We start from the raw sequence: 26426 nt of genomic DNA, 5'->3' as shown, positions 1-26426 counted from the left end.
CTGCTCTGGTGAACTGTATCGGGAGAAGCTAAACATCTGCTTGATGCCTGGACACAGCTTTAGCAGAACTCCTAATCATTCAAAAGAAATTGCAGAAAATCTGTTTGCTTTTAAATTTCAAACCTCATCACTCAAACTTTAAGTTTTAATGTCCTCACATACAATTTTTTTAAAAAAGTAAAAAAAAAAAAAATCAATACAAAATATTTACCACCGAGGCAGAAAATATAGAAAAGAGAAAGGGAAGAAAATAAAGCAGTTTCGCAATTTTAGGGTGGTTTTACACAAAGGAAAATTCAAAACTGATTTCTGGAATATAACAAAAACGTGCATCATACTAACATGAAGATGTTTTAACAGTGATTGTGGTGTCTTAACAAACACCTGGTTTATCAGTTCTATTTCACATGTGAAATAAAATGGACTTTATAGTAAATAGATCTTTTTAATTTCAATTAACAATTTTTTACTATAAGGAAAATGTACAGAATTTGTGTGGAAATCCATGTACTATGTTTACTCAAATACAGAAAATACTTTGCTGCAAACTTTTAAATATAATAAAATGCATTTAATAGCAATCTTCTGTGGTACCATTATTATTTATGAACATAACATTCAAAATATGGAAATTCAATTGTGGATCAAAATGACCAAAAAAAACAGTAACCCAAAGAACCTTATAAACATGTCAACAGCCATCATTTATCCTAGATGGCTCATACCAATGTAAAAAACATATAAAATGTAGAATAATCCTCAACATATGGTTTACTTTGTTGCATTGTTCCTACATATTATTTGTGTTAAAATCCAGAAAATTATGTTATGAAGAGAATATTGGGGTTTGTTTATTAAACTAAAGTACAGGTTAAAGCCATTCTTTTCTTTGTGATGAACATATACCAACAGTGATTAAAAAATAAACATTTATTTACAAAATATTGATGCATACATATTACACAAGTCAGTTATATCAAAGTGGTTTTTAAACAATATCTGTAGCAACCAACTATTTGCATTGGTTTACCATAGTGCAAACGGTAATGTTGCAAAGGCAGGTTAAAATGTGGGATTGCAATTTGAATGTTGGATTTCTCTGCTGCCTTCTGTTTTTCCATGTCTAGAAAACTATTCCTTTTCAATTAAAAAATATCTATTTCTTGAGAATGTTGAATAGTGTACCTGAGGATAGGGCAAATTCATTATTAAGCCTAAATTCCTTCACTTATATAACTATCTTTCTGTTTACTCAGCCTGCTTACGTAGCACCATTGCCATTGATTGCTAACATACTAATGAGAAAAAGGAATGGAAACACGCTAAATACCCCATGCCATCCCTAATTTCAGGGTTTGTCCATTTATGTGGAATTTCATCTGATACATTTCATAAGTCTGCTCTATATATTCAAGTGTTTAAGGATGATTCTGGTGGTATTGTGTAGTAGTGTATGTTACCGGTATATATGTTCCTGTAAATGTGATATTAAGTGAAGCTGTGAAGAAAGGAACCTAAAAGCCTGCTCCTTCTGTCCTCAGGTGAGAAGGGGCTTGCTTTTGATTACCAATGTGTACTGAAACCTGCATATAAATTTGCATCCAAATGACTGAATGTTGATTCCCTCATAATGCAAGAACTTTGTGGATTAAATCCGGTGATTTTGATTGTAGCTTTTCTCTTTTGCTGGCTCACAAACAGCCATCAGGTAATTACATTGTCCTTTAGTTCACGTTCTGTAACTACTGCTGGTAGCACACAGGAGGTCGGCAATGCCTTGTGTACGTAACTTCACAGTTTGAAACACTGGTGAGGGGGTATAACTTTTTCTATTTTTCTCCTTTTTTTTTAATTTTTTTTAATTTTTTTTTTTTTTTTTTTTGGTAGCTTCCACGATGTGTGAAGCAGTGGATCCGGCGAGGATCTCACGAGCAGCCGCAGCGATCTACAACCATGGCTGGTATCTTGCCGTAGATGATTTGTTCTTTGCCGTTGAAGTACAGCATGTTGATGGGGGACATCTTGGTGGGCGTGCAGCAAGGGCCTGCCGAGCCTCTGGGGTTGGCTTGGTGCACCAGGTGGGTGTGCGGGTACTTTTGTAAAAACACAAATTCACACTCTCCGGAGCAGTAGTTGGCTTTGTATCGTTTAGGAGCGATAATCCAATCCCAGCCAAACGCTTCGAAATCCACCGTCAGCGGGTAGCGGCAGCAGCGGGATTCTGTGGAGTGCTCGTCACAGTCGAGACCGAAATCTCTGCGGGACCGTTTTGGTGTGTCTGTAACTCTGACCTCTAAAAATGGGTTCTGCGAGAAGAGGAGAAGGAATTGGAATCATTTCTGAGGTAAGCCCAAGTTCACTAAAAACATGCAAATATTTCAGATTAATATTCTGAAATGAAGTTTGCAAACAAAATTTGACCTGAATTTGTTACAGTTATCTCTGCATTTTTCTGCTGTTTCTCTATGCAGAGCTTTAATACCTGAGTATTTGTCCCTGCAATCACCACTGTCTGAGTGCTAACATTCATTAACTGCTATAAGAACATTTCAGAAATTTGGAGGATGCTGGGTTTTTACTTTTAATGTGGATTTTTACTTCGTTTTAAACTCCATAATAAGAGCTTTTGTGAATCCTTCTGAAATTCCCTTCATTAAATCATATTGAATTCACGCTTTCTGGATATCAAGGAAAGTTTTTTGTCCAGACCAAGGAGGATGAAAGTTGCTCCTCTATTGCTGCCATGCTTGAATGAATGCTATGACTGAATGAATTTGGAGGGGCAGCTAAATATTTTGACTCCTGGAAGAGTCCTGTGGCCAGGAATGTACTTTTGGCAGATCCCTAAGCCATATGCCTCCTATGGAAGGTGTGTTTCCACAGTCACCAACTGAGACCAGAAAGAAATTGCAACTTCCACGATTGTGACTTTGAAAAAAGTTGCCAAAGTTGCTGCCTTCCACACACTGATTTCTGCCCCGTGAGTTGGCTTGGTCCTGCTGGGGCCATCCCATAGAGAACATTCCTCAGGAATAACAGCCCAGCTAACTTTGTTACACAGGTTTCCTTCTCCCCAGATACCTGTGAGCTGTGGAGCTGCTGGAAGTGCTCTTTGCAAAGGTAAATTATATGAGGAGGTGTTTGGTGAAAGGAGCACCCTGTACTAGGAGCTGCTGGAGAGGAAGAGAGATTTCCTCTCCCATTATCAGTTGTGCCTCTAACCCTGCTCTGCCACTGAAATTTTTGTTTATTGATGATGATAGCCATGGGTTATCTGCATGTATCATCATTTGAATGGATAGAGGTGGTGAGGATATTCCTGATCATGATATCCAGCTGGCATGTTTCAAATACAGGAGATCCACATTTATATTGGATGTACAATTAAGATATCTCAGAGTTTTTCTTTTAAACACTTTTTAATTATATTGTACTGCTGTGAAGTTAAATTTTGCATTAAAATGGTTGGACACCATGGTCTTCTCCAACCTAAATATTTCTATGTTTCTGTGACCAACAGATTCATCTACTACATAGAAGTAAAAGTAGAATAATATTCTTCATACTTTATGCAAAAGGAGGTATCACTTGATAAGTTTAGAAATTTGTATAGGTTGTAGATGATTAGTAATTTACAGAAACAAATAGCAAGGGAAATGCTGTAATTTCACTTCAGGTTTATTCAGGTGTACTTGTAGGTACGTTTAAGATTTAATTTATTCATCTGTTCTTATAAAAACAAATCAGTTATTTGGTGCACTTTCTTATCATCATGACTTGATTACTGTCTCAAGCAGAATGTCTCTATTCAGACACTGCTAATAGGTAGAATGACACACTCTACCAAATACTAAAATGTAAAGGACTTAACATTATGAAGAAGATCTGTAGTCACCTTCATAAAGAGACAATTTTTGTTGTTAATAGAAAATATATGCGAAGAGAGTATGTAGGAATTCCCTTGCATCTCAGCAATATTGGAGGCATCTTTCCTAACCAGTGAAAGACTCTAAAGACTTTTCTTTAACTTTATGTGAAATAGCTGCTTATCAAGCAGTATTTGCTCTCAAAATTGAAAACAATGTTAGCTTGATAGCATCATCCATCAGTAATTGACAAAACCTTTTGTAGTTAATGCCTTGCAATGTCTCTCTGAAATACTGCAATTTCTTTCAATTTTTTAGATAGGGAAAGGGAGGCAGAGGAAGCTATTGATTTTTGGCATGATCAGAGAGCAAAGAATGAAAGAATTGGATACACAGACCTTTTATCTTCCATTCCCTAAACAATGCATCCATTTTATCTTTAAAACAGAGCTAAAATGCTTTTCAATGAAATGGGATTTTTCTAAATAGACTTACCAATCCATCTTCCCCCGGTCCTGGGAAAGTTACAGCAAGATTCCGTCCGTTCTCATCAAAAGCTTTTATTTCGATGCCTAAATTGGATTCAGGCTGTTTGAGCCAATTTTGCAACACTGTCTTCACATCAATACTCTGCCAAATACCGGTGCCTGGGTTCATGTCAAGTTTCAAAGATCGAATTCCAGTATATCTTGTACCATCTTTCATGGGCTTAATAAGTCTCAGGATCTGCACAAACACCGTTGTAGGTTTTTGGACTTGCCTCAAGTATATCCACAATTGTGCCTTTACTACTTTGTTATATTGTATTTTAGAGCTAAACTTAAAGAAGCAACATTTTGGTTTTCCCTCCATTTGTACAAGAAAATCAGCTATAAATGAATGGAAAGAACAGATTACTGAACAGGGAACAAGAAAAAATACGTATATAAACCTGACTATTTTTTTCAGACTCTATAAAAAATATTACAATATGTTATAAAGAGTACCAGTAGCAAAGTGGATTTTATTAATTCATTTTCTATGGTTTACACTCTACAGCAACTTTAGTGGGTGTCAACAAAATTACTCTATCACCTACTACCAATTCACTTCTGCTGGTCACCTCCTGAGGACCTTCATAAAGCATGCAGAATAGCAACTTTGCATAAGCTGACTCAACACGTGTGTGGTGATCCAGCTATTTCTAATTTACTCCAAAGCCTCAGCCTGCTGCAGACCATACAGCCCTGGGCAAACTGCACAAACACTTATATTTCTTTTCTCAGTGGGAAGAAAATAATTGAGGGGATTAATATAAGGATCATTTTGTTTTCATTTGAATAATATTAGAGGAAAGTCACATGCAGTGCTGCATTCCTCCTTCCTGTAGCCTACGATGCAGCTGTCATACCTAGTCATGGCAAGATCTTTCCATGCCAGGATAAAATGGGTAGTACTAATCCTAAATGGTGCAGGACTTTAACATTCATAAATCTCACCACTTAAGATACCTGTCTCTTTAGTGCATTTAAAATAGCTCAAGGGCTTTTTATAAGAAGTAGGAAATGAACTCAGAGCAATGCAATACAACGACTTTTCTTCAGTCACTGTAAATGTGTAGCAGTTTGATTAAAAATAGTTATAAACCCTTGAACATAAAAGTCTGGAATAAAAATGCAGGCAGACCTAAGCTTTTATAAGGCTGCAGTAAAATAATGCTATTAAGTGCCCATCTTAATAATTACTAAGTTGAAAAATTTACTTATTCATCTGAAAAAAATTTACTTTTTCATCTGTGTGTTCATTTTTAGCTGGTGAGAGCAGCAGATATTATTCTAGTCTGCATATCATAATGCTATCCGTAACTGCTAACATGCCTTATATGTCCTGTCATATTTTTCCTTTTTGACATCATATTCATAAGTGTTATTTAAAAAAACAGCTGCCATAGTCGAATACTTTAGCTGATGAAGAACATAGGATACTACAGTATTAGCTGTGCAAAAGATACTTGATAGGAGGCATAGCAGATGTTTAGCACTCGGAAGATAACTCAGAATCTGCTCATTTAGTAAATGCCTTCATTCTTCCTTGGCACGATTACATGAGCTGATTTCTATAGCCCGGACTTTTTTACATTTAATCTGTTACAGACATATTTGCTTTAAATATATAGTTTTAACTCCGGGGTGGGTGGTGCTAGTTTATGGGATCAGCAAAGAGGCAAGAATTTAACTCTCTGCTTGCACTTGCTGTAGCATGTTGCAGTTAGGTAGGTGTAGTGCTCTAAGCTGCATTTCTGTTGATTTCTATTCCTTCTAAAAATACTGGCCAGTGAAACCTCCCTCACAAAAATTTAGTTCTCTTGTTATCTGCACTTGTACTTTATATTTGTGAGAGGAAATGCCCCGAGTGCTGCAGATAGTGAAGTTGACTGAACTGCAGATCTCCCTTTGCTTTCTAAAGCAATGGGCAAATCCTAAGTGCTACAGGGCACACACATTATAAGGATCCAAAAACCGAACAGTAAAACAAAGGATCGCCACACGGTCATCTGAACCTGGCTCCAATTCTTTAGAATTAAGGCTCTCCTCCCTCCCTCCAGCAGACTTTAGCCAGCAGCCTGTTAGGAGAGCCTGAGGAGGAGTTGTGTGGCTCTACGGCAGGGAGACAACTCTCTCGGAGGGGCAGGGGGAGGCTAAAGAAGCAGGGTTACTTACACTCTGTAGGCATTGTGATAATCGTTTCGGTGGTGGCATGATAGTCATCATCTTCCAAAGAGCCATCGCTACTGTCATCTCTCTGCACATCATACTGATCAATCAGTTCCTGCAGTGGAGGAGCCTTGGGTAAAAGTTGCTTAATAACATCCCTGCTAATGTTAGGAGCTTGTTCCAGACGCAGTTTGCTGAGGATTTGAATTTTTATGGCTTCTATTCTGGAAGATTTTGTATTCTGTCGCCACATGCAAGCATTGCACAGTCCGTCCTTTTCAGCGTTCTCTGTGGGCTGACTACTGTCATCAAGAGCCACCGGATCAACTGCAATCAGCATGAACAGGTAAATAGAAGCATAGAGCACTAGCTTTTGCATGATCTCACATTCAGTGCAGCACTTTTGCCTTCTTTTTTTCCCCCTCCCCCTTTCAGTACTAAACAGATCCGTGAAAGCAAATGCAATCTGAGAGACAGCTTGCCACACTGGTGTACCTTATATATTCCAAGGGGGCTTTTTATACTCCAACTTTGATTAGGCTCATGTCGTCAAACCCGACGATTGGTTGCTGTCCCAACAATGAATCTGGCTGTCAGAGGGTAAAGCCCTGTCGATCACAAGTCACTAGACAGCATTTAGTTACAGCCAAGGGTGAACTGATTTATCTGGGTACTTCGCAGAGGATATGCCTTCACATTCTGAAAGGATATATTTCCAAGTATTGTGGGCAGCAGTACTGAAAGACAGCACTGTCATTCTTAAATGTTATACCAACTGTATACTTGTACTATGAATCAAGAGAAACCTTGCTCTGAACTTGCTTTAGGCTTCTACCAATCTTTCTGACTTGAAAGTTTGTTCTATTTAAAAGAAAATCCTGAGGGGTTTCTTTTAGCAGGCAGGAAAATGATACTTTAGAAATGGTTTGCAATGAGTACTAATTTATGTTGTTCAACAACTGATATATATTCAGCAGTTCCTATTTCAGAAAACCTTACTGGGTTTTTTTTTTCCTAGACACTAGCTAAAGCAATATTGGAGGTTTTGTGCATATCTGACACGATACAAATGCCTGTCTTATTTGTTTACCCCTTTAGCATATATCAAAATCCACAGAACAAATCCTTTACTGAATTAACAGTCAGTAATGAAAAATGAGTCTGCCCCCTCTTCACGCTGTCACCAGAATTCTGGGCAGTAAATTAAGTATCTTTAGTAGCAAAGGTATATTTAAGGAATATCTTTACCTACTCACTCTAATATTAGACAGGAATAGTTTGACTTGCTTTTTTCGTTATTAGTGAAAGCATTAAAAGACTTGAAATATTTCAAATCTCTACTGTGTATTTATCTTCTTTTTTCATGTAACCTTTTATTTCTCTTCAAAATGTCTCTGTATTATGCCAGACTGAGTAATATATCTGTGCTTTATTACTTTCTTCTCACATACTTAAAAATTCTCTTATGTACTGCTTTTATGTTAAAAATACAGTTTTAATGTGCTTTCTGCATTAGAGAGATATATCTCTGTGTGATTGCATAGGTTATGGCTTATAAAATCTTACATTTGATCTTAAAATCATATGTAGTTCATATTTGATGAGCTGTTAGCAATAATTATGGAATTCACACTGAGTGGGGGGGGTGAGGGGTTTACTGCTTAAGACAGGCTGCATGTCCCAGCAAACAAAAATCCTGGAATTAGTATGTATTGTATATATTTGAATATTTGGAATCTGTGTATTACAGCAAAGGGAAATCCTGGAATTTCATGCAATATGCCTAAATTAGGACTGAATTTTCAGTTTCTCACAGAGTTTCTTTTCTTTTCCCATTCTGAGTACTCCTAAAAATATGTCAGACAAGGGGTTTTGCATGTGTTCATAGAGGAAAAACACTGGTATAAGTAAAGATGTGGACAGAACTCTGAAATTTATTTTTTTTCTGCCTGGTAATTCATATTCTTTTTGTATCACCTCTCCAGGGCGTGCAGATTCACTGTATACCACACAACTGAGCCTGATATTCAGCTCTTAACCAGTGACATAAATCAGAAGTATTCAATTAAAATTGGTTGTCCTGCCCTGATGTAAAGTTGATGAAGTGACAGATGTATCATGCTCACACATTCCAGGCATATAGCTTTGGGGTCAGACCCTGATATTCTGATTTTAACCAAAACCCATGTTTAAAGCAAGCAGTTTGCTGCCTTAGCTCCTGAGCATTTGGTTTTTACACAGAGACAATGCAGCCACTTTCAGCATGTGGTACCACAAATGGGCCACGATTCACTGGAACAAGAAACTGCCTGCCATGCCTATAACATCTTTAAAACAGACTCCTGGTGCATTTCAAGTGATGGAAATGTGTTTTTGTGGAAGATGCATAGGATGATTTACAGTAAGAACTTTCTGAAAAGCACTGACCTGTTAGTGAATTTTGGGGGGATTTAAGTTGCAGGTTGTTTACTATTTCTACAGTTAGTGTCATAATAAAATTATTTTTAATTATTTCTCTATTTTAAACTAAACTTAGCTAAACTTTAATTATTTCTCTATTTTTAAGTTAACTTATCTACCCCAACTGGGAAGTTCGACAGGTACCAGGTTTCACACCAGAAAGAGTTTAAGGTAATGGTCCATCAGTAATGATGGAAATAATGATGCAGTCATTGAAATGAAAGTAATTCAGTGTTCTGGCAGACTATGGCTAAAAAATCATGGCTAAAAACCTCTCTTGCCCCTCTCATGAGTGCCTCAGCACTGTGACCCTCTTGGGCTGTGCTCTGCAGCCACACTGGGACCTCACCCACTCCTTCTCCTGCCAGTCCTCCTGCTCTGGCTGGGAGCATCAATATGCAGAGCTTCAAGGTTCTTTTCCCAGTCTTCTGCAGAGAGTCCATTAATCTGCAAGCAAGAGTCCCTTTGCTCCTTTCTGTGCAGCATTTAGTGATGGCTGCAGGGCCAAGGCCCTCTCCTGTAAGCTCAAATCCCCAGGGAGCTCAGAGCAAGGGCTCAGGTGACATGTGGTGGCAAACAGACCCTGCTGAGCACCGCTGTTTAGGAGGCAGCAATAGCAGCTGGAGTGGTGGCACAGAGACTGGAGGTGACAAAAGCACCCCAGGATTCACCAGCAGCTGCATAACAGAGAGCAATATTTCCATTTCCCTCATAAAGTGCCTTTCATATGTACTGTGAATAACTGTAGGCTGTTAGTAGAATATTTTTAAAATATTTTAGAATATCTTTTCTGGTTGCTGGTTTATTCTTTCTTTCTCTGAAGTTTTGAGAATTTAGGAAAGAGCACAAAGAGTTGCACTTGATCAGGAGCTATTGAAGGATCTAATTTATTTTATAATAATGATAGAATGTGATTTATTTTTCTATCTGACTGGCATTGTAGTGCTTTTGAAAAAAACTGTGATGACTACAAGTGATAAAAAGTGATGACTACAGAAGTAGGTGATAGAACAGAAAAAAATTAGTGATGAAGAGACCAGGTAAAATTTGTTCTAAAATTTACTAGGCAAAAAAATATTTTAAAAAACCCCAATAACAACAAAACCCTAACACATTATCACTAGCAAAACTAAAGAAGAGTTAAAAATGAAATGCACATCTTACTGAACTTTATGGCATTTTAATATTATCTTTGGGATTTGTGTCATTCTACCCGTTGTGCCTGCCAATAGTGAATAGTATTCCCAATCCTGACTATGTGAAGATCATGGCTCAGGCCCCCAAAATCAAGCACTGCAAGAATGTTCCTTTGAAAAGGAAAAAGGCATACATCTGTCTACCTGGCAACTTCTCTACTTTCCCCATTCCACTATGAGCTTTTGGAAAACCTTAAAAAAAAAAAGTTGAAAAAAAGGGAAAAGAAACCAAACCCACCCCTACAAATTTGATAAAGAGGTTTCAAAGACATGCTGTAACTGCAAGTTATGTGGAAAAACAGTGACTGTGCAGAGGAAAAGGAGATTACTAATGGCCTCCCTGAGGAGAAGGCAAGCAGAGCCCAAGCATTACCCATCCTTTTTGGCAGGCTCTCGTTAGGCAGAGAGCTCACGCTCCCTCGGCAGCGCTCAGCGTGCCGCTCGCCCTGAGCATCCGCAGCCTGTCACCCCTGCCCAGCCAGAGCGCCCAGGGACAGCCAGCTGAGAGCTCAGCTCGTTCTGGGGGAGGACCAAACGGACATGGAAGGCAACCAGGACATTTCTGAGAAAAGGGAGAGTTACAGGAGTATGAAGGAGCTGCCTTCCTGGCAGGGGAGGAAAGGGACATGGGTTATAACTCTGCCAGTAACTGGACGACTTCATCCTGCTGTGGGCTTCATTTTCAAACTTCCTTGCAGCCTGCAGGACCAGAAATTCACTTTTCTTTATTCTGTTGTTCAAGTTAAATGAAATAGTTCTCATAACTGATTCACTTCAGGAGGCAGAACTGGAAGAAACAAGCAGGTGTTGCAAAATGCACTGTAAATCTGTGATTGCTATTTCCGTTGATGTCAAGTCCTACCTCTGAACCAGTTGGCTTCTCTCCCTGATTTGCTTATAAGGAAGAGATAACATTCCTCCTGAGCTGCTGAGGAAGGTACTAATTGACTAAGCTTTTCTCTCACTTTTGTCAGCACAGAGCCTAAATTCAAGAATAGCAAAATGCAATAGATAGAAAACTCCATTTTAAATCTTTTTGGACTCATCTCTCTTTGCTGCTATAAGCTGGAAATGATGTTTGTGCAGTTATTTTGTTTGGAACAGTTAAATTTGAATAGAAAAATTCAGACGTATCATAAAATGTATTGGAGTTAGGGTGTTTCAAGTGCTTCACTATGAGTCCAGCTCACCAGCTGCTTTCTCTTAGCCCTCTGAATCACAAGATAAATGCATTACTTTGAACCAAAACACAGCTATAACACCATGCCTATAAAACACCTAGAAAGAGCTCTTGCAATAACAAAATGCCTATGGAAACATCATCCAAATTACATTATGTAAATGCTTCTACTGTAAGGCAAACACAGCCACTTTTAAACTTATTATCATGAACTAAAATATGAAAGCTGTAACTCATGTGAGTTCTTGCTCTGGAACAAATGGCCTGAAAGAGTTTGTCCTCTGCTATATTTTTTTTTTCCTATAAAGAAGTTGTCATACATAACCTTCTAAACATTCTGTTGTATCAGCTACTGGAAGTCAACTTCACAGATGTTGATGGTATGAATATTTAACTCCCTCAGCTTACCAAGAAAGAAATCCACATTGGTTTTACCAGTTCTGAGTTCTAGATATCCTATTTCACACAGGAGAAGAGCAGGTGTGGCTCAGAGTATGGATGCCCAAGACATTCAGTGGTTTGGGATTTTGGGGGTCTGTGGTTTGAGTACCAGGACAAAATGGCAGATGATTTCCTCCTCTCAGAAGCTGTGAGTGCTGCACTGGTGAGTCCTGCCTGCTAAGGAGTGTCTCTCAAGCCATGGTATGCAATTGTGCAATGGATAAAATGGGGGAAAGGGCTGCTGTGGCTGTTTCAGCCCATGATGCACCTCTCAGTTTGCCCAAGACATGCTGCTGAATATAGGCTTTGGGGAAGTTGTACAGGGTTACCTGCAGCTTTTGGCCATCTCTCTCCTGCCAGCAGCTTTTGTGTTGCCATGCATAATTGAGCCTGTGGAATTAGGCCAAAAATGTCCTGTTGCCTTTTCCTCTCCTGCATGTTCCAGTAGACTTTGCTCCAGAACCAACCTGATACAATAGTTGAAATGAAACCTAGAAAGGGTAGGGAAGTACATTAAGTTCATTAAAAGCTTTTAAGGAAGAATGCAGTTATAGTGAAAGCTTCCAGTTTTTCTGAGTTTTTTTGTGTTCAAAATTTTATTGTGTTTCCTTTACGATGCTGTCTATATATTTTACATCTTGTAAAAGAGCCTTGTTAAATATCTACTTAATTCTAAGAGTTCTGCCCTTCTTATGGATGCTGTCTTTTCTTTCTTTTCTTTACAGCTGTAGGTTTTCTGCTTTTACCCAAAATTCCTGACATTCATCCTGACTTTCATCTTCAGTGTCTTTTTAAAATAGCTGTGTCAGCTGCTGCATCACTGATGGGAAACCTTGGATTCCTCTCAGGAGTTGTTACCGTGCTTGGAGAGGTTTCACTTGTGCATTTGCACAATCAAAGTGCTTGAAATACCACAACACTTTGTCTCAGCATCACTAGCCACAGGAACGCTTGTATTTTCTCCGAGGCACAGCTCTTCGGAAGGGATTTTCTCCCCAGGAGGTCAGGGATTTTGTGTGAGTGGCCTGTCCTCTGCTGGGTTCTTCTGGAACAGCAGCTGCTGGGAAGCGAGGGCGGCTGCTCTGAAGTCTTTTTGCTTTTCCTCTTTCTTTTTACTTTTCGTTTCTTTTTTTCTTCTTTTTCTTTTTTCTTCTTTTTAATGCATAGGAGGTTCAAACTCTCTGGCGTTCGCATCTTGGCTCCAACCTCACAGTCCCCTGGCTCATCTCTGCAGATTTCAAGTGTGCTCCAGCAGAGCCAGTGTCTCCTGTAGCCACCAGCTCAGGGCCCTCACTTGCATCCCAACCCTCTAACCCTGGTATGTCATCCCACAACTTGTCATTGCCAGTCCTGGTTACCCCCTCTCCCTTCAAGTCTAGTTTAAAGCTCTGTCAATCAGCCCTGCTGGCTCATAAGCAAAGACCTCTGAGGAAGGTGAATTCCATCAATAAGATGAAGTTATGGCAAAATTAAGCTTCTTTCCTTTCTGCCATGTGCTGGTCTATAGCCAGCTTTAGACAGGCTAATTTGAGGCAAATGTCACTAGGATTGAATGAAAAGTAGTGGTAAAACATTCTCCAGGAAATCAAGCAACATTCAGATCTGCAGTCATCCAAGTAGGCCTTTGAATCTGGCATATTCATCAGCAAAGGTCAAACTTACAACTTAGAGCTGGGCTACCTGATTCAACCCTGGCATTAAAAATGCTGGTAATGTAAATTTTTGATAATCCTATGCAAAAAATTAATCAGCTATTTCTTATGATAAAATAGATTACAAATGTATAACCTTACAAAGTCATTTAATTGTATTATGGGCAAAATCAGGCACAAAAGGCTGAGGAAGCTGCTTCTTTTAAAGTAGACCCCGAAGAATCAGATTTTTATGGAAACCCCTGTACAAAATAATGCAGAGACAGGAAATCACATAAGCTGCTTTAGGGTTTTAAAAGACAAAGAGAAGATCAGAGACTGTGTAAAATTTCCTGATGTATTTGATTCTCACTTGGAGGAAAAGAACATAAATACTGAGGGTTTTTTAAAATAAAATAGGTACCTTTGAAGGATTTTCACATAACTAGTACAACTGTTTAAAGGTTTTGGGGCATCCAAGAAGAAACTCAGCTTTGACTCCTCCTGCTTTATTTACATCATTCTTTATTTGTTGTTCACTCTCTGATGATGCAGTAAAGATGTTCCCATTTATGAGCTCCATTATGAAGCATCACATAAGAGTATCAACTGCAGGAAAGCTGCCTACACTGGCTAAAGCTTTAGCTTTACTGCCCTTTTCTCTTGGGAATTGCCTCTGGCTGCTCTAGCAGACACTTCCAATTCCTAACAATTTTAAAGGCTGATGTTTTAAAAATTTACGAGTTTGCTTTTGGTTTTTGGTTTTTATCCTTGGGATTTCAAGTTTTTCTCTCCACCATCCTGCTAGTTGGCAGCATTAGCTAACAGGTTGATAGGAAACAAGGATAAACCACAAGGGAATTGCCTGTTTGGGGGTTTTTTACCTTCAGTAAAAGACTTTCAAACCCCCTCTACCATTCTGCAGAGATGTAAAACTGCTTAAGAATGAACTCTAGAAGAGTTAGAAGCAACTATTGCTGTATTCATGGCTATATGCTCTACATTCATGGAAATCATGTAAACATTTTATACTCTCTGTTGACTATGCAAATGATTGAAAGGATGCTTAAAAGTTGAAATTCACACAGGAAATCTGAAACTGTTACAGTGGCTGTTGCTTCAAAGTTTGGTTTTAAGATATCCCAGCATGAGGAAGGCTGGAGAATGGCTTTTAGTGAGTAGATCTGGAAGAGTTAATGGAGAAAAATTTTCCATGGATACCCAGATTAACGGATATGGAGTTATTTGTTTGCCACTGACTTTGTGAGAACCACACAAAGCTTTTCTTATGTCGAGTGCAATTTGTACCAGGGTTTTTCCAGTACATAAATCTGAGGAACTTCACAACTGCTTCTGAAGTTTTGAGAAGAAAAAAGACTTGCTGCATACAAAGCGGAGGTTATGATCAATTAAAAATATAATCACCAAACTTAAGGCTATCCAGAGCATACTAATAAAAGAGATTGATGGTACAATTAGGAATGCAATGCAAAATGGAAATAAAATTGACTGCATCAAATTACTTTATTACACTTTCTACAATTTACTGAAGTAGCTCAACATTAAGAAATGGAAGCATTTTGTCATTTTGTCCAAAGCCTCTAGAACAAAGGAAAATTAATGAATAACTATTGAATTGTGCAGTTGCCTGCTTTGCTAATTATAAACCTTAATTGATGTATCTAATGATTTATATGAGTAACTCTGAGAAAGCAGGGTGGTAAATTTTAACATCCCAGTAATAACTTGGTAGAAAGAAATTGCTTCACCAGACCCTAAACTGTGTTAAAAGTTACTATGTTGGTACACCTGTAGGTAGTTATAGGTTTGTGTACATATACTCCACATAGATATGTTTAATTATTCAAGTAAAAGAGCAGTTCCTGCTCAACAGCTTTCTCATTGAACTGGATGGTTTGAGAAATGAGATTTCCTTTCTATATAGCCCTTTCTTCACATCAGTCAATCAGGCATTAGCTAGGGGATCATAATGGCACAAAGTATTTTCCACAGCTGGGCTACCTGACAAATTCTCTATATTTCTTACAGGAGCAAAATAATGTGAAGGAATTACTTATCTCATTATGGATCTGGAGCGGTATGAAATGTGTATTTACAGTTCATATAGGAATAATGCTGTAGTTAGAAATGCTAATTATTTAGTGATAGGAACATCTTGCACAGTGGCTAACATTTAGAGTCACCTGATATTGATATAAAGTAATAGTTTTTAATAATAACTCAGATTAACAGGTTTTGGGGTTGTTTTAATTTCAACATCACTCTAAAGGGCTGCATTTCATGTTCTTTCAGCCATTTCGAACTAATAAAGAGTGACAAGAAGAGGAAAGCTGGTAAGCAATCTTGTAGCCTCTTCTGTGAACAATTTGTAACAAGCATATTACATGGGAAAGGATGTTAGTTTTGCATTATGATGTGCTATGATTCAAGAAGCTCTTTGCATGCCCCCAGGCTGTGTTAGCCCAGAGTGAAACAGAATACCAGCAAATCCTACTGCATAGCACAGATTTTAATTTTTATTTTCTAGAGAGGATCTAAGTGAAAAGTGTTTTTCACTGTAGTGGTGTAATTTGGGGTTTGCAGACAGTGAAAAAGTCACATCTGTCATTAATTTCTCCATACAGCAAGGTATGAAGTGTGTTCTCTTTAGTTAGCTTATAAAGGATTAGAGCCCCAGAATGCTCTGAGTGTTTGCAGCATTTGGAAAGGGTTTTAGTTCCTGAAAACAGCCATCTTCCTGAGCTGGTGCATTGGAGCCAGGAATTGGGGTTGAGCTCCTCTTTGGGACCTGGCATTAATATGCAGTTCCTACAACACACCCATCATGCTTTATGCACCTCTTCCCTCTCCAATGAGTGTGTTTGCCATCTGCAGTGTATAAATCACAGTCAACCTTTCCCATACCCTTCTGCCTTGGGAAAACACCAGGCACTAAGAGCAGAGTGTGGCTGGCTGGATGCTTGTGCTGGAAGGAAGGGCAGTAGGGAACCCACACACTTATCAGAAACACACCAAAGGATCACCTCACAGGAGAAGGGTCATGGTGGCCTGGCCAAAATTTTTCTCTTTATGTGCAGAATAAGCAAAAGCAGCCAATGGTGCAGGGAGGTGTTTCCACCTGTTTTCTCACAGCACTGTCCCCATGGAGTTTGTCTTTCAGTACAGGAACACACAACACAAGCATTCCCAGTCCTGGGAGTTTGTGGAGGTTAAGGGAAGACCACCATGCCCTTTGCAGCTGCCTGGTTTGTGAACTAACAGCTATGGAGCATGGGAATGGTGGCTCCTCTTCTCCCAGCTGCAGGCTGTAGGGATGCAAAACAAACATTTTTCTATCTTCCAGCAGTGAATGGAGCTTGGAGTGTATTATTTGGGCTTTAATTTGGGGGAAGTCAAATTGTCCAGATTTCATCTGAGGACAAGTACATTTTCCAGCTTTGCCTTGAGAGACACCTTCCTCACATTTTTTTATTCCTGAGATATGCCAAAAAGGGAACCAAAGGCAAGGACAAAAATGAGGATCTGGAACCAGCTTGCCCAAATACACTGGCTCAGCTCAGCTGGTGATGAAGGTTGATCTGAGACATGGCTAAAGAACTTAAATAATTTTTGTCTTATCTACACTGGTTCATTTGCCCCCCACAGCACTGGGGAAATATCCATCACAGTTTGCATCCAGGTACTCCATTCACAAATTTCTAGTAGTCATTATAAAATAGAGTGCATTTGGTTTGGGGTTTTCCTGGAAAACCTCTTTTGGCACTCTACAGATGATACAGTAAGAGCAGGTGTTTAAATAGAGAACCACAATAAAACACAAATCTTAATGAATTGTACTCAACCAAAAAGCTAATGGGGCTGGGGCAGTTCTTGGGAGTGTCTGAGGAGTCTCAGGCCTGCAGAGCAGATTTGCATCCACATTATAAAATCCTTGGGAGCCAGGAATTCACGTTGCTTTCATTCCCCTTCAGATAAGCCTGGTAAGGTTTCTTTGCTTTTGTAATGAGGTACTGCAAATATCTTTCCAATATCTCACTGCTGACTCTCAGGGTTGTATTCTTGGTTTTAATTCAGCCATTTAGGGCCCTAAGCATTAACATTCAGTTGATTTATATTTCTGTGCTTACTAATTGCTAATTCCTTAAAATTTATGGGCTTCTTTTTCACCAGGTTCAAGGTATGAAGGGAAACATGGCTGCAGGAAATGGAAACTTTGTTACTTGAGCTGCTGTTCCCCCTTTACCTTTCCATTCTCTCTTCTGGTTTTCACCAGTGTCTTTTGTTTTCCAGGGAAACTGTCTTTAAGCTGTATGTTCTAAAAAATATGTACTTTTCAGTTTTCTGCTGTTTAATTAATACCTCACCAATTTTGGCTGAGGCTGTGAAATCAGAGATAACCTGTCCTTGTTTGAATATAACCAGGTCCTTTTTTATATTACCAAAATCATGGGTTCTAGGAAACTGCATAATCCTCAAGGAATCTCAGCAAGCCTGCAAAAGAATCTGCCACCTCACCCCTTGAGCTCTGTTAAAGTCTGGCTTTAGTGTCAAAGCATGGGATCAGAAATCCTTTCCAAGCTTTGTGGTGCACACTGCAGTAAATCTGGGTGCTCTAAATCCATTATCATGGTAGCCTCTCCTATGAGCTCGTTATGTAGAAGGTATTGTCTTTTTAACCCCTATGGAGTGTCTTTTATTTCCATTCCATTATATGATCTATTAGACCCTTTAAAAATTTTATTTATTTTTATGAGAAATCAGTGATTTCTTATCTTCCTTCTCTGTTCCATGCATAACTTTAGATATTTTTTTTTTCTATAGTAAATAGCTCTGCTTTTTAGGTATTGGTGCTTCAGCTCTGTATCATTTTTGTCTCCCTTCTCTAGGGTTACACTGCAAGGAGTTTCTTTCTCTGAAGATGGAGTAATCAACAATATTCTACAAATGTCTACAGAGTTTCTGGCAAGGTAACATAGATTAGACAGATGTAGATAAACCAGAGTTGTCCTATATTTACTCATTCTACACACCAGTATTTGGAATTTACAAAAAAAAGCACCAGCATGTTGAAGAGAAGTTTTTAATTAAGCTATCCACAGTGGCATGCTCATTAAATAATAACAACCATTTTTTAAAAGGATAATAAACATGAAGCCCTGTAAGCTTTGCAGGTAATTCAGTTGTTCCTTTGGCTGACTGAGTACTCCCAGCTGAACAGTTTGCTCCACAGGTTTGTCTGACTGGAGGGCAGAATGAAAGCATTTTTCTCAAAGTGTTTCCCATTTAGCTATGGCCAAACCTCATGAGAACTGTGGCTCTTAAAAAGCAGCACTAAATTATTCCACTTTGGGTGGGTCTGGCTACTTCTATAACATGGAAATGTCTTGAATCTAAAACCAGATTTGCATAGGTTAGATTTGTGCAAACAATGTATTATTAAGTTTTTTTAAGTCATGTAATAGTTTTAAATACTGCACTTGAGTTTACTGGGGTGATAATTAGAATACTAAATACTTTTATCAGTGGCATTTCTTAAATATAATTTTACAGCAGATAATAACCCAAAACAAGATTTTATTTCCTCTAGAAAATCTGAAATGTACTTTTCCTCACGGGGTAAAAGTAAAATGTAACATTATTTTTACTACTACCCAGTGGTGTATCATGCAGCCAGTGTATACACCACCTGTGATTTTTCCTGCTGCATGCTCAGTGTTCAGGAAATAAGTAGAATAAATTTATTTTCCATCTGCTGTATGCTTGAGTGTGGGAACAGCATATTTAAAGAAAATTCATGAGGAAAAAGAAGTGTTTCAGAGCTTAAATAAACAGACTTTGTTCACTTGACTGATGCTCAGTGATGGCTTTTGGAATTGGCTGAGAACCTTCCAAAATGGCTTTTCATGGCTGTAGGACTGAGCTTGGGGTGTTTTGATTTTGGGGAGAAGGGTGGGGTATGGATACAATTGCAGTGCAATGGTATCATCATCAATGTGCCTGTGTAAACATTTCTAACACCATCAAATTCACTGCAGGGGGGAGCACAAAACCTTGCTTGTAGTTTTCTGCTAGGGAGAGCTGAGAAGCTGTAACAATATCAAAAACGTTGCAGACAGCTTTTCATTAAATTCTTTATTCATGCCTATAATACAGACAGAGTCCAAGTCAAAGGTATCATAACATGAAGTGGCTTTCTTCTTTCTAAAGAGGAAATAACAGTACATTTGAAGCATGGTAAAGGTACAAGAAAGTCACAATACTGGTTGCAGAGATCAAATCTTGTGTGCACGTCTGTTCTTCAGGAAGCACATACACAGAGCCATGAATACATACCAATAAAACCTGGCAAAACATCACAGAAGACAAAATATTCCAAAGGCAATCTTATCAAAATCCTTTGAAACTGAATTAAAAGATCATATGGGCTTGCAAAAGCTGTGTGGATCAGGGCCCAAGAGAAGTCAACTCTAGACTTTAGTTTCCAGTGTCCTTTGCCCTTTTGCATCAAGCAGGAGCTTCTTCCAAAAATAATTTCCTGAATGCAAATGACCTGTTATAGCACTTATTACTTGGGGTATAATGTTCGAAGCAGGACTGACCCTTAAATTAGTTGAGGAACACATATGAAACTTGCAACTTCTAATAATAGTGAGGCAAGTCTTCCATATGTTGTTATAAATTTCAGTCCAAGATGATTAACATGGCTCACAGGCTACTCTTGTAAGATGATAGAAGAGATATTTTTGCTGCCTCTCCTGAGAGGGCTAGTGTTTCAAATTATTTCCAAACAAGCTTCTTCCAAGTGAGAGATGGTTCTCATTTTTTTGTCATCTTAATAAAAAGGTGATGAACACTCTCTTCTTAACTGTGCCCTTATATGAACATCAAACAAATATTATGACAGTATGATGTGATAGCAGCGTGTATGTGCCAGCCATGAAATAATGTTATATTCATAAATGCAAGTCATTCATTTATTGTCCCTGTCAGTATGTTTGGAGTGGAGTGCTTGTATTGTAAGCCTGCAGGGGATGTCAGAAGTGGATTTAACAGCTACATCTTTATTCAAAGTTATTTTACTGAGTGCAGGTCTCTATGTAGTATATTTTACATCAGTTCTGTCCACAGACTGTCACAGTCATACTTTCTGGAAAAATCTCCTTGCCCAGCATTCCTCTCCTGGGAAGCTGAGAAGCCTCAGAGAAAAAGGAAAACAATGTTATCTCATTTGCTTCTCCTGTGTTTTGCTGCTTTGGAATGTGGTTGGAGATTGTTTATCCAACATTGAATTGTTTTGACTTAATGACCAATCACAGTCGGGCTGTGTTGGATTCTGAGGAGAGAGTAATAGGTTTTTAATTATGTTCTTCTAACCTTCTCTAAGTGTCCTCTCTCTATCCTTTAGTATAGTTTAGTACAGTATTCTTTTATATAATATAGCATCATAAAATAATAAATCAGCCTTCTAAGAACATGGAGTCAGATTCATCATTCCTCCCTTCGATGGGGGCCTCCAAAAATGCTACACAAAGACTTCAGAAGAAAAAAATCTTATTAACTCCTTTGTTAATTAAAATCAAGGCTATAATAAACTGGGTAGGAAATGGATCACAGCCATAAACAAGATGGACTGGCCTAGGATCTTTTTTCTGGTAGAGGAAAAGGTGACTGATGAAGCTCAAAGGATCATATTTGGTCATTTATTCATTTATTTGTGGATTAGTTATTTATTTATTTACTGATACTCTTTGATGCTGTTCCTAGATGAGATACATAAAAACTCTAAATGTTCTTGTTTGGCTGAAACTATTCATCCTGGTTCATCCTCTCTGATTCAGAAGAAGTGAGGCTTGAAATGCCTGTCTGTCTGTAGATATTGTTGACGCTGGCTGAAAAGAATTTGTCAGACTGTGTGTGTTTGTGAGCTCTTGGCTGTGCCACTGAACAACTCCTTTAGTTCACTAAATGCAGGCTTGTTTTGAAGCTAAGTGACACAAGTTTTGCTGTGGAAACTGCATCCAGTTGTTGGCCTCTCATCACAAAGCCTGTATTTGAGTGCAGTTTTCCATCTAGTAAGAGGTCATGCCACGTACAAGTAGGATCTTGAACTTTGAACTGTGTGAGATGAACAATCTTTCGTTCAGACATCAAAAAGCAGACTTCTGACTGGAGGGAAAGGGGAAGAAGGGACAGCCAGAAAGAGAGTGAGAAGTTATTCCAGTTAATATTAAGCTATAGGGTTGTTGGGAGATCACCTGGCATCAAATGGCCTCCCTGGGTTTTTTGTAAATTTGTCTCTCAGAGATTATTTTATTTTCCTATATTAACTACTTTATTAAAACATAACTATAGAATCATACTGAAAACCCCTGCAAGGCATGTTCTAGTTTTAGGAGCTATTGGATTATAGATTATTTGGCTACAAAACTCCATGTGTTTGTCTGTGCATATCTGTCCTTGTTAAAACTCAGAGCCACATCCCAAACCAATGTGATCCAGGATATCTGCACCCTAAAACAGCCAGAGGCCTATTCAAAGAGGTTTAATTCTCATGTAATACTCATGGCATTTTTCTCATATATACTTCTGCTTGGATAACAAACCAGGCATCATACTGCCCAAGGTATGCTCTTTTGTAAGGCAGACCTGGCTGGAAAATGGATGGAGATTGGAGCCCCTGCCATTCAACTTCCACAGATAAATTCTGGAGCCTTGGTGGTTTTTTGGCAGGCTTCTATAAACAAGATTTTGCCTTAGAGCCAAGTTTTCTTGCAGCCTAAACCCTATTTGTCTTTGCCTAACCCAATGCTTAGGCATCACTTCTCAGGGCATATTGGCAGTGTACTTGTGGATGTCTGGTTTTGCTCCAGGTCTGACCTGCCCCTAGCTCCAGCCCTGGCTTAGCTCTGCAGCCTCTGCCAGTCCCAAAGCTACAGGTGCAACCCCCACCTGTCAAAGGTGAACACTGTATCCCAATTAACACTAAAACTGAGATATTCATCCTGGTGTTATTCCATCCCAAAGCTTATTCCATAAACCCTTTACTATTCAAATGATGCTTTCTCAATTTTTAGATCTTTTTAGCAGTAGATGATCTTAAGCTTCAATGGCCTGTTTAGAATGATGCATATTAACAGATCAAATACTTTGAGTCTTTTTAGTCATATTTTTTTTTATATGCACTCAAGATTAGCTTTTCTTCAAAGCCCTGCCTTAATAAAGTAAATGTGTAGCAATCTTATGCCATCTAACTCCATAGCTGAAATATTCTTTCCACTGCTATATTTAATATAGGAATGGGTATCACAAAATTAATGAGAAATTGAGAAAAACGAGACTTGAAGCAGAACTCTAGTTCCAAAAGGGCTCCTGAAATGTGAGTTCATGCTCTGTTGAATCTCTGAGTATTGAGTGTTACACAGACCATCCATAACTAACATTTCAGCAGAGTTGTTCTATTGCTTATGTTGTCCTCAAGACAGCTGTGTCCCCCCAAATAAATTACTTCTTTCCTGTTAAAAGTTTTTTTTTCTCTTGAAATCAGATTGCAAAGTTATGTGTATGGGCATCTACCTTTAGCATGAATTAAATTTGTTATTTTCTTCTTTGCCATTATGTGGTTATAGGTAATTTTTCTAGTTATGACCTCTAAAAACTATTATTGCATCTTTCTATTTGATCTATATAATGTCATAAATTTCCCTGTGTACAAGAGTTCTGATTTGAAGATGATGCAGCTGAAAAACCTAATGATAGAGTGGAAAGGACATTTAATATTGGATGGTATCTCAAATAAGATCATTTGGGTATTGAATAATGTCTAGAGATATCAAAATATTTATTATGTGAGGTAATCACGATGACATTGTTGGTAAATTAGACTCTTCTGAAAATTAATTTCAAATTTATCTTTTCATTTCAGTGACAGTTGAAGTAACTTTGTGACTTTGTAAAGGAATTTATTTGCTATTAGCACTGCAAAAGGTGATGTTGGTGTATGAGGAGCAGTACAGAGGGCTTGAGTTCAGCCAGCAAGGCAATTTAAGGGAATGGAAGTTTTCAACAGCAGCAATAGCTCAGAGTCAGTCACCCATAAATCTCCCCAAGGGATGCAATTCCTCAGCCTCTGTATCCTTCAGTCCCCTGTCTTGGCTTTAATGTATCCTCTCAGGGAGTCACTACCCCAGCTTCTTTCTAAGGCAGCCTCTGGCTCATTTCTTCTGGCTCATTTGAAAATCCATTTGCCCTGTGCTCAAAGGGAACCAGTTTTATTTCAGCTCCTGAGCACACTGACCAGTTCTGCATGGCAGAACAATCTTTGGTGCTCTCTCTATGGGCTGCCTGTGATATCCCTGAAAGCCAGGGGGGATGCAGGCCAGCCCTCAAGCAGCATTGACAGAAGTGGGCCAGGTTCTTAAAACAGCAAAAGCCATCACCACTGCTCTCATGGTAGCAAGAGTTCACCCTTCTATATATTTGTACTGCTTCATCTTTCAAGGTGGAGAAACTGATCTGATAGAGAACCCCCCCTGGTTTGGGGGCTTACTGAAGAACTAGATCTTAGGGGCAGAATGCCTTACTCTGAACAAAGCTGGGATAAAATAATGTGGTGGGTTAAGCTCAGTTAACAGCCACACACCCACCTGGCTGCTCATGCCCTGCCCTCTCCTGCTGGATCTGAAGAAAGGAGGAGGAAGGAAAGATTTATGGATGGACATAAGGATAGGCAGGTATGGCCAAAGCAAGCTGTGAAAGCAAAGCAGAGGAGGAGGGAAAGGGAGGAGTTGTTGCTCATAATAATGTTGATCTCACTGTGAAAATTTGGAGCTGCAGACGTGGGTACAACATTCCTCTGAAACACATGACTTCCCTGCATTAAGTACATTGATGGCCACAGATGTCACAAATTGGCAGGAGCAGGGTTGTAGTGTGTCACTGCTCTGCTGAGCCACAGCCTCGCCTGCAGTGATGTCTGTCTTCATCCCTGCTGGGAGGCAATTTCCTGTTTAATAATTAAATTTAGTATCATTTTGGAGTGGGAACACCAACAGTGACTTTTATTTTGGAGAAGGAAATGTTGTGGCAAGATTAGGCCTTAAGTTCCTCTTACTTCTCTGCATTGTTTCCTTTTGTATGGCAGTTTTTGTACAGCTGCTGCTTTGTTGCTGCCCTCAGGGCTCTTTGTTCTAGGCCTGCCAGCGACCATATTTCTATGTGATTCTTGCTTTTTTCCAGCTAATATCTGACTGTCACAAAGCTATGATTTTCAGTGTAGAAAGAAGGTGGCTTTGTTTGCATCTCCATGTCACAGGGAAGCCTGATCTGGTGTTGTATTGCAGTGCACATCCTGAAGTTTAAGTTTATTCTAGGAGACATCTAAATGCAAAACATTTACCCACTTTCTCTCAGTCCAGCTTCTCAGCTGACTGTAATTCTGGTGGGTGGCTTTTCAGTCACAAATCTCTTTTGATCCTCTTTGCAATATTCTAATGCCTCATATTTGGTTAATCCTCTTGCTGTGCTGCTGCCTGGGTTTTCCAGGGCTGCAGTTTGCATGTCTGCCTAGGTTTCCTGCCTTAGTGCTGTTAGGTACTGGTGAAAAATGAAGTAAAAGAGGACTTGCATATAAATTAGGAATATTCTGTGGCTGGTACACTTCCTTATCTGAAAAAAAAGTGAATAAGATTTGGTATTTATTGTATCTATTTATGTTTTCCAGCCCTGCCCATGGGATGGGGATGGTCTCTGCTCAGCTGGAGGTAAGTGCCTGAGAGCACAGGCTGGTGCAGAGCACCCCAGGGCTGCTGCTGGGCCCTGGGTGTGCACTCTGCCTCTCACAGTCAGTGCATGCTCAGGCTCACTGCTGACTCCTGCCAAGCACCACCTCCAGTTTCATAAACAGACTGAACAAGCTAGAGCTGCCTCTTCCCCAGACAGAGCTCCCAGGGAGGGGGGTTACTGCTGCTCTTTCTGGTTTGCTCCATGGTGAACATGCAGTGCTGCTGTGGTGATCTAGCACCCGGCTTCTGTGGACGCCACAGAAGGAGCCATCATGCAGAAAGGTTTCTTAGGGAAAAACAACCCAAGTTCTTGCTATGGCCTCGAGAGCAGCCCTGGAGCCGAGGTCGGGGTGAGCAGGGGAGCAGGCTGCACTCCTCTGGCATTGCAGAGCCCAGGTCGGGCTCGCTGCAATCTCCCCCTGCTGGAAGAAATTCCCCTCTTCTGGAAACTGTCACCTCCAGTCAGAAATAATACTCAATTTCTTGTCTGCTTCTGAATCTTCTGGGTGTCTTTGCTCTGTGGTTCCTCAGAGACACTGACCTCACTGCCCTTGGGGAGAGTTTGGAGAGTCCCAGGGAGTCAGCACCGCTGTCCATTCCAGGACACAAAACCTGGAAAGCCCCAGGAGCAAAAATTTCATTTTAAAGATTCCTAAATTTGCCCAAATAGATTTCCATTAAAAACTTTCTAATAATTTCTGGGTTAATTACACAAATTGAAACAACAGGATTTAACAACTATTACATTCAGTTGGATAAACATTTGTGCTGTGTAGAAACATGTCATTTATTTTAATCCTCTTCTTGATTAGCTCAGAAGCTTTCCAGCCTAAATAATTCTGTGATTCTGGTTTCTTCTTTTTTACTTTGATGATAAGTATAGGTTTTTTCTATGGGAGAAAAAAATGTTCACATATTCTATCTCATTTTTTTGAGCAGAGTGCCTTTATAGTGTAACTTTGTCATAATTATTTTCTTAGCACATTTTCAAGCATCTAGACAAATTCTAAGTAGATAATGTTGGGGTTTTTTCCTGGAAAATTTTGCAAATATGGTGACTTAAGCAGTTCTAAATATCTTTGCACAGGTGTTGCTGACTGGGTGAAATTTATTTCTGCAACTCAGCCCCTATCCAATGAAGTCCTGCAGGACACACTG

General features: G+C 39.1%; 1 protein-coding gene and 1 non-coding gene across 2 annotated transcripts; one reads left to right on the top strand and one right to left on the bottom strand.

Annotated features, from left to right (window-relative positions):
• Window positions 1-7037, bottom strand: MSTN (myostatin). Its single transcript, XM_009088136.4, has 3 exons — window positions 6566-7037; window positions 4362-4735; window positions 1-2306 (listed from the first exon to the last, which is right to left on the bottom strand). Exons 1-3 carry the CDS (start codon window positions 6936-6938, stop codon window positions 1926-1928), a joined length of 1128 nt encoding a protein of 375 aa, XP_009086384.1. The 5' UTR covers window positions 6939-7037; the 3' UTR covers window positions 1-1925.
• LOC103814545 (uncharacterized) lies at window positions 6770-26426 on the top strand. Its single transcript, XR_007777954.1, has 4 exons — window positions 6770-6905; window positions 18375-18455; window positions 25208-25247; window positions 26356-26426. It is a non-coding gene; the product is annotated as an uncharacterized LOC103814545 (transcript).

Source organism: Serinus canaria, chromosome 7, assembly GCF_022539315.1.
Source record: "Serinus canaria isolate serCan28SL12 chromosome 7, serCan2020, whole genome shotgun sequence".
In the NCBI taxonomy this organism is placed as follows: Eukaryota; Metazoa; Chordata; class Aves; order Passeriformes; family Fringillidae; genus Serinus; species Serinus canaria.
Note: the sequence above shows the minus strand (reverse complement) of the source record. Positions and strands in the feature narration are given on the sequence as shown.